Source organism: Cotesia typhae, unplaced genomic scaffold, assembly GCF_013202065.1.
Source record: "Cotesia typhae breed Kobodo isofemale line unplaced genomic scaffold, CoteBio_Ctyphae scaffold_13, whole genome shotgun sequence".
NCBI classification, from domain to species: Eukaryota; Metazoa; Arthropoda; class Insecta; order Hymenoptera; family Braconidae; genus Cotesia; species Cotesia typhae.
Genome location: NW_027423774.1, coordinates 18,744,027 through 18,752,558, shown reverse-complemented (window position 1 = coordinate 18,752,558; position 8,532 = coordinate 18,744,027). Strand labels below are relative to the sequence as shown.

Sequence of the window (8,532 nt, the reverse complement as noted above, 5' to 3'; positions counted from 1 at the left end):
TTTATATGCATTCAACTATTTGTTTACATTATTTAAAGTTCTATATTATGCTATCATTTATCACATATTTAATAATTGGTGTTTGACAACTTTATTGATATCCTAGTTTTGATTTTTAAAAAAATAATGTGTCAATTTTTTTTCTACAAAATTTATAAAAATGATCAAATATCATAATAATAAAGTTAGCCGACGTTTTTAATTTTTTTATTTATTAAATTATAACTAAAAAAAATTTTTTTTAAATTACACTTATAAATCTTCAATAGTTTTACATATGAAATTTTTTTTTATCATTCCATAATAATTTTTTCAATAAAAAAAATTCCAAAAATTTTTAAATGTCGGCTAACTTCATTTTTATTCAAATATCTGCTAAATTAATATATAATATTAAAATTAGCAGACATTTGACAATTTTTGATTTTTAAATAATTAAAAATTATAAGTAAAAAAATACTTTTTTAAAATTACACTTGGAATTTAAAAAATTTTCGACATCTTAAATTTTTTCTTTGAATTTTTTTTAATAAAATAATTCTAAAAATTTTTATATATCAGCTAATTTAATTTCCTTAATTAATATTCATGAAATTTTCTAAAAAAGCAGTTATTTATTAATTTTTATAATTTTTTTACAAATATATTATAGCAAAAATAAATAAGAAAAAAAAGTTGACATTTAGAAATTTTACAAAATTATAAATGGAATTTTTTAAAAATAGTTTTTCAAAAAAAATTTATTTGTTAAATAAAATTAAAAAATTATCAAGTCACTGTTAACTTTAATGTCATACCTTCTTTTCATAATTTTCTTCTTCACCATAGACACTATTTTTTTCTAAATTTTAACTTCTTCAAAAATTTCACTACAAACAGTCAAAAATAATTAATTACATCAGTCGTCAAAGTTTAATAACATTACAATATTTTTGCCTTAACCTCATACAATTTAAAAAATTAAAAAACTTTAATCTGAGTAATAAGATCATTTTGATATTTATTTACATCGACTAAAAATGATATTTATTAGCAGCGATCAATTTTTATATTGTGCAAAAGTAGCGATAAATCTCAATCTCCATTTAAATGCTACTTATTTAAATTATGAAATAGTGAGGGCAGCACTAGTCGGAGATGTTGATGTTATGTTGCAGGTTAAGTTAAAAACAACAACCCTGCAAAAAAATTGTTTTGACCCTTATAATCTTATTTATCAATCATAACAAACAAGTAAATATGGAGTTGAATGAAGAAGATTGGTATGTTGATTGCTCCGATGAAGAAAAATACGACGTTATTTCAAAGGTATTTTTAAAATTAATTTTTTTTTCTGTTTTGTTTTAACACTTTTGATAATAAATTTATTTATTATCAAATTATGAGCTAATTTAATTTATTTTACAGGATGACTGGTATCTTAAACCAGAAAGCTTGATAAATATGATAAATAAAATGGAGTGCAATAAACAGTGTCTAGAATTAGAGTGGAAATGCCCCGGCAGAAGAGGACCATCACCAATACCTCTCAGTAGTCATCAACCTGACCACGAAATGTCAGATTACAAGTAAGAAAATTTAATTATTTATTATAAATAATAAATTTAAATAAATTAGACATCTGACTTTCTTTAATTTAAAAAAAAAAAAAATCACTTTTTAAATTAAAAATTAATTGTCAGCTGATTACTACTTCATTTATAATTTATTTTGCTGAAATTAACAGACATTTGACATTTTTTTATTTTTATTGAAAATCAATCATACTTTAAAAAAAATTTTTTTTTTAATTTTTTTATTAAAATTTTTTTACAATAATTTAATAATTATAAAAATCAAAAAAATTGACAGTTGTCTCTTAATTTCCGTGTCATAATTTTATACCACTGCTAAAATTGTAAATTAATAAATTATTTAAAGGATTGAAGAAAAAGATAATTTTGATTTTATGGATGAGATGTCTTCCCCACGACTACCTGTAAGAAGAGTCGGCGAAGCAACTCCCAAAGGCAGCGCTAAAAAGAAAACCGCGAGTTTCAACGGCGCACTGTCGACGATAATGCGTCACAGACGCCAGGAACAACAAGAAATTAGCTTAAGTCCCAAAAAACTAGACCCAAATTCTCAAAATATTAAGTTACATCCTTCGTAGTACTCATTTTAATCACTAAAACAATTTCGATAAGTTTTTATATACAAAATTGATAAATATTTTTTTTATTATGCAAATCCTCTTGCTCACAGTCATTTAAAAATGTGTTTTAAATTTATATAATGAATAATTAAGTATTTATAATCTATTATAATTATAACAGTTATTTAAAAAATCTCTAGAAATTTTTAATTTTTAAATTAAATATTTTTTGTAAGAATTATTGATTTTATACAGTCAGATATTTAATTAAAAATGAAAAAAAAAAATAAATAAATAAATAACGACCATTGAATCGTGAAATGAATTTTTTTCTACTCAGAAGTATATATTAAAAAATAAAAGTGAGTAATACCGAGAGGAAATGTCGGAGACGGGCGAAATTACACTAGGTAAACTTTAAAAATAGTAAAAAAAAAGAGATAGATGATTTATGAATACATTAGAGAGATGAGTTGGGTGGCGAGCACAAGGGTTGAAGTTTAAAACGCGAGTATCAAGGCGGGGAAATTGGGGAAGGTCTTCGAACCCCCGTTGGTGATATCATAGCCAGCTCAGAACTGCTCTGAATTTCACTACTGAACTTAGTCTGCATTGCGCATTCACCAAGCAGGCGCAACGTGTATCGCGAAAGACCGCGACGTGACGACGCGACGCTCATCACCCTGTTTTTTCACCACTGTGTGGTCCTCGCGGTCGTCATCGTCACTCAACAACAGGCCTCCCCACACTTACCTTTGTTTTACCCGTTTTTAAATATTTACTCTCTACGGTTTGCAATAGTAAATAAAGTTATTATTATAATTATCCAGTTACATCGTTTATACCTTCAGCCCTTATTGATTTCATTTTTCGAGTACTTTGTAGTTAAATATTGTCAAGTACTTCTGTTGAATAAACGTAAGTACAAAAACATTTTATTTATATTCACTTTGAAGTTTTTTTTTTTTTTTTTTTTTTTTTTTTTAAATTATAAATAAAAATTTTATTATTTGTAAAATAAAAAATTTTTAAATAAATTAAAAATTTTGACTTGAAAAAAATAAATTAATTTTTTCAATTAAAAAATTAAAAAATTATTTAGTAAAATTTTAAATGTTGACAAAAATAGAAACAAAAAAAACTGACAACTTAAAAAGTTGAAGGGACTAAATAATTAATTAGTGCAAGAGATTCTTGGAAATAACAAGCAATAGGGGATGAAAGTCAAGAAGGGCTTGCCAGACATCGCGGGTTGATATCGATCTTGTCTGTACTTCCTTAACAACAGTCTACTATTTGAAATAACAAAGACAATAAAAACGATGTTGAGTAAAAACAATTCCTAATTAGTAATTACTAATTACTAATAAAAAAAAATAATTTTTTTGTAAAGATAAATAATGTGGGGAAGAGCAAGCATGGGAGCTGTTGTGCTGATCGTGTTAGCGTCTGTCTTCGCTTGTTGCCAAGGTAAACTTTTAATGCGAATCGGTAAAAATAAAAAGATACCTTAACAGAGACATTATCCTCAATAAAACGTCCGATCCGATTGATTGATTAGGAAGCAACGTGGAGTCACGTCCTACGGAGGCGAAGGTTGAGTCGATGGTATCGCGTGCCACCATGTGGCTCTGGTACCAGCGAGATCAAGACGCTGGGTGGTTCAACAACACCCACTGGGTACTTCTGGCTCTCAGGTTAGCAAACTTGTCTCGTACTGACAATAATCCCTCATCTGTGTCTGTCGAGCTACAACTGAGTAACAAGCAGTTGGAATTGGAGATCGTTATCTTGCTCTGGAGGTATTATTACCTATTGTATTAATTTATTATTAATATATAATATACTTACTGACAATTTGACTTTACTATCCAGGCATAGAGAAGTTGGATTTTCAGAAACAAGTTTAGCTCGTTATACTCTTGCTTTGAATGCTCTGTGTATGGATCCTCGACAATTCCACGGTCATGATTTAATAGGGACGCTTCAACATCACGCACCGCTTGTAGATTATGATTTTGCATTGACTACTTTAGCTGCCTGCAGTGCTCAAGCTCATATCAGGAAACGACAAATTGGAAGACTATTAGATATTACCAATGCTGTTCAGTATCATAATATTGGTAAGATTTTTTTTTTTTTTTTTTTTTTTTTTTTCCCCACTTTATCCATATTGTTTTAATTTTTCTTCACAATTTTTAATAATTAATTTCTTCTTTTATATTTTTTTCACCTAAAAAAAAAAATTTTTAAAAATACTTGCTTACTTATATATAACTTTATAAAGTTTTTTTTTAATTAATGCCGATGGGCGTAAATTGATAAATAAATGAATAAATAAAAAATAAAAAATTTTTAGGAATATAAAATTGAGTATAAATTACGTGAATAGTACTTACGTCTGTAAAAATATGTATTATTTTGTAGAAAACACTAGAGTGGGTGAATTTTGGCACAGACCAATGTCAGAAGCATCACTTCAATCTTGTTTACTTCCCCAGATATCAATACAAATATTATTTAAATTTAAATCCATTTAATTTAATCCGGGACCTGAAAAAAAAATTTTTTTTAATAATAAAAAATTAAAATTTAAAAGTTAAAAAAATAAAGTTAACACTTACTATTAAAAAAGTTGTAATTCAAAAAGTTAAATGAAATTAAAAAAAGTTTTTAGGTCAGGAGTCCATTGAAGTGGTATTTTAATTAAAGAATGAAGGATTACAATGAGTATTTTAATTGCAGATACAATCGCAATGGTAGTTCTGGCGTTAAGATGTATTATTCAGGACCACAGACACCGGAATCTCGGTCACTTTGTGCGGAAGCCAGCGATGAGTTTAACAAAACGTCAGAGACTGGACGGAAGCTTTGGTGATTTACGGACGACTGCTCTGGCAATGCAGGCGCTCAAACAAGTGGAAAATGAACCCGCAGACAATTGGAACAGATCAGCAGCATTGTCATGGCTGATATCGCGTCAGCAACCTGACGGTTCTTTTGATCAAGATGTTTATTTAACTGCCCAAATCATTTTTGGAATTATTCCCAAGAGTCTTATCAATATCAGAAGCTTAAACTGCCTGCTAAGCAACAACACACTTCCTGGGCTCATTCCTAATAGTAAGTTAATTAAATTTATTATTTTTAATTATTATAATTATTTATGATACTGAAATTGAGAGACACTAGACTGTTTTTAGAATTTTTTCAAGTAATAAATTGTAGCAAGAAAAATTTATTTTAAAAATTTCATCTTTAGAAGCTCTAAAAAAATAGTTGAGTTTATTAACAATTATGCCAAGGCTTATGCCAAATTTTTTATATTATTGTGCAGTTTAAACAACATTTAGAGTGTTTTACATAAGAATATTTTAGGATAGATTGAATGAATATAAAAATTGAATTTATAAATAATTAATTAACAAATTTAAGAGTCTTTGAAATAACTGTAAAAACAAAAAAGGAAATTTGAATTATGAAGAAGCTACAAGATTAAATAAATAATCAAACATCTTGTTTTTGAAAACCTCCAAACTAGACGAATTTATAATTAACTGTGCAGTTTCTTATAAATTTTTTTCTTGACCTAGTTTATTATTAAATTTTTAAGTGTCTGTTAATTACAATGTTATCAATAATATGACAATGAATTTGACAGACATTAAAAATTTTTTTGTAATTTTATAGCAATTAAATTATTATAAAAAAAATGTAATAAAAAAAATTTCACACGTGAAAATAAAAAAAAAATTACTAATGGAAATTTTTAATGAAAATTAATTTAGCAGATATTTAATAATTTTAAGAATTTTTTTAACAAATAAATCATGGCAAAAAAAAAGTTGACATGTAGAAATTAAAAAAAATTAAAAATCCAATTTTTTATAAATAATTTTTCTAGAAAAAATTTTTTGTTAAATAAAATTAAAAAATAATCTAGTGACTGCTAACTTTAATTTTTAAAATAATTTTTTTTTAGTGAAATTAATTTGAACATTTAAAAATTTTTTTAACAAACAATTTTCTTCCAAAAAAGGATTTTTAATTTCTTTGGTTCAATTTAAAAAAAAATATTTCTTTTTTGCTATAATTTATCTGTTAAAAAAAATTCTTAAAATTATCAAATATCTGTTGAGTTAATTTTCATAAAAATTGACAGCTGTCAGCTAACTTCAGTATCATTTAATAATTTATATATTAATAATCTTCTCTTTTGACAGATAACTTCAACAACAATATCATATCATCAAGCACAGCCGTAAATGCTGAGACAAATACGAGCGCTTATGAATCGACCGGGTCAAAAGTATCCACGCAGACAACTCCTCATCAGCTGGTTAATATTTCTTACACTTTGTGGGTCGGAACTAATGAAACTTATCATTTGACAGTAACAGCTCCTAAAAACGAAACATTTTACGGGGTGATGTTACTTGCTGCCGAGATGTCTCCTCATTTTCAATTTTCAGCGTCTGAGTGGCCTAACGGTCATTATGTTCATACTCTTGCGGGTTATAAAGAGGAACCCATGTCATATCATTATTGGCTACTTTACAGACTCACATCCCCGCCGGACTTATCTTCTCCGCCGGGTAATCAACTCGTCGCTCCTGGAGGTATTACTTTAATTATTATCATCTATTATACTGTACTTAGTACGTAGTACTTAGTTCCCGCCAGTTTCAAATATGACCCGTCCCGATTGATGAGTTGATAAATTTTCTCATTTCATTTTTATTTTTTACTATCAACTAATTTGTTATAAAAAAATTTTAAAACAAATATTTGTTTTAACTTTCTTCATTTTTCCCAAAAATAATAAATTTATTTTTTAAATTTGAGGTAAGAAATTTTTTACTGTTTGTGAAGAAATTTAAAACAAATTTCAAAGAAATGCTTTTTAAATTTCTACATGTCAAATTTTTTTACCATAAATTTAATTTTCATAAAAAAAAAAAATTTATCTTTAAAAAATTTTCTAAAATTAATTTATGTAAAGAAAAAATTTCAAAATGTCATTAATGTACCACATATTTAATAATTTAAAAATTTTTTAACAAATAAATGATAGCAAAAAAAATAAGAAAAAAAAATTGTCATCTAGAAACTTAAAAAATTAAAAAATGCAATTTTTTAAAAATAATTATTTGGAACAAATCTTTTTGTTAAATAAAATTAAAAAATTGTCAAGTGTGACAGCTAACTCGAATATCATGAATTATCAATTATTTTATAAAAATATTAATAGTATTTATTTTTTTTTATTTAGGTGTGGATGATCTTGAAATAAGCCAAGGAGAGTACTATCTTTTCTGGTACAAAAAACTTTAAGAAGAAGAAATATCAAAAAGAGGTTTATCAATAGCAAGATATTAATCTTGAAATTACTGTAGTGTTTACAGTCTAAAATGTCTAAAAATTTATTTCGATATTAGTTTAACGATAATTAATAATTATAATAATAACAATACAATAATTATCAATTAATAAGGATTAAACACTAGTAAGTAATTGTCATGCTGACAAGTAAAAACAAATATATAAGTAAAAAATACATTTTGTAACAGACAAATGCCTGAATGCACAACTATATTGATATACATATATAAATAAATATATATATATATATATATATATATATATATATATATATATATATATATATATATATATATATATATATATATATCATATATCATATATTTAATATCATTTTACTTATTAAAAGAACGTATTTATAATAAATAAAATGAAGAAAAATTAATTTATCGAGCAAATAAAAACAATTATGTATACATGCGTAATTTTTATGCTTAAAACTTATTAAATTGAAAAATAAAATAAAAACAAGACATTTTAATAGATGTATTTGTTATATATATATATATATTTTATAGAGTTATTAAAACAAATTGCTAATTACCTGGTAATTAATTTTTGTACCTCTGAGTCGTATCTGGTAGATATAAATTAAATCCTTCGGCGATAATCTTCCCTTAGAAGATATACATGTATATTAAAAGTGGATGAGAGAAAAAGTTAGAGACTTGTTAGTACAAGATTATTTAAAAAGGGGGTAAAATATAACGAGAATCTGTTTAGCAAAGACTGGACCGAGGAGGAGGAGGAGGTGGATGAAGATAGTAGCTTGATACCCGTCTACCTCGATTGGCTGCACCTGCATTATTGCCGTGAAGATACTGAGTAGACGGACGAAAAAGGAGTGAGATAATTGTCCTAGGGTGCGCGTCTGATTAGCGTTAAAGATCACAGAGACTTGGGGCATGTTTGCCGACGAGCCTTAGGGATCTACAATTTGCCTCTTCAATTATAACAGGTGAGATGAGAGTGCCAACAAATTGCTCCTCGCTTAAAATTATTTTGTTACTTTTATA

The 8,532-nt window shown here is 26.2% G+C and overlaps 2 protein-coding genes and 1 long non-coding RNA gene across 3 annotated transcripts; 2 read left to right on the top strand and 1 right to left on the bottom strand.

The window, feature by feature from the left end:
- Positions 1–1,157: 1,157 nt before the first annotated feature.
- On the top strand, positions 1,158–2,297 carry Pa1 (PTIP binding protein Pa1). Its single transcript, XM_074253278.1, has 3 exons — positions 1,158–1,308; positions 1,408–1,568; positions 1,921–2,297. The coding sequence occupies exons 1-3, from the start codon at positions 1,240–1,242 to the stop codon at positions 2,150–2,152; spliced, it is 462 nt and encodes a 153-aa protein (XP_074109379.1). The 5' UTR covers positions 1,158–1,239; the 3' UTR covers positions 2,153–2,297.
- A 179-nt stretch (positions 2,298–2,476) lies between these two features.
- LOC141534130 (uncharacterized protein CG3556) lies at positions 2,477–7,734 on the top strand. Its single transcript, XM_074253277.1, has 7 exons — positions 2,477–3,052; positions 3,528–3,604; positions 3,696–3,936; positions 4,010–4,257; positions 4,880–5,257; positions 6,358–6,753; positions 7,407–7,734. Exons 2-7 carry the CDS (start codon positions 3,535–3,537, stop codon positions 7,466–7,468), a joined length of 1,395 nt encoding a protein of 464 aa, XP_074109378.1. The 5' UTR covers positions 2,477–3,052; positions 3,528–3,534; the 3' UTR covers positions 7,469–7,734.
- On the bottom strand, positions 4,307–4,829 carry LOC141534132 (uncharacterized). Its single transcript, XR_012480376.1, has 3 exons — positions 4,759–4,829; positions 4,534–4,687; positions 4,307–4,367 (listed from the first exon to the last, which is right to left on the bottom strand). It is a non-coding gene; the product is annotated as an uncharacterized LOC141534132 (long non-coding RNA).
- Positions 7,735–8,532: the final 798 nt, after the last annotated feature.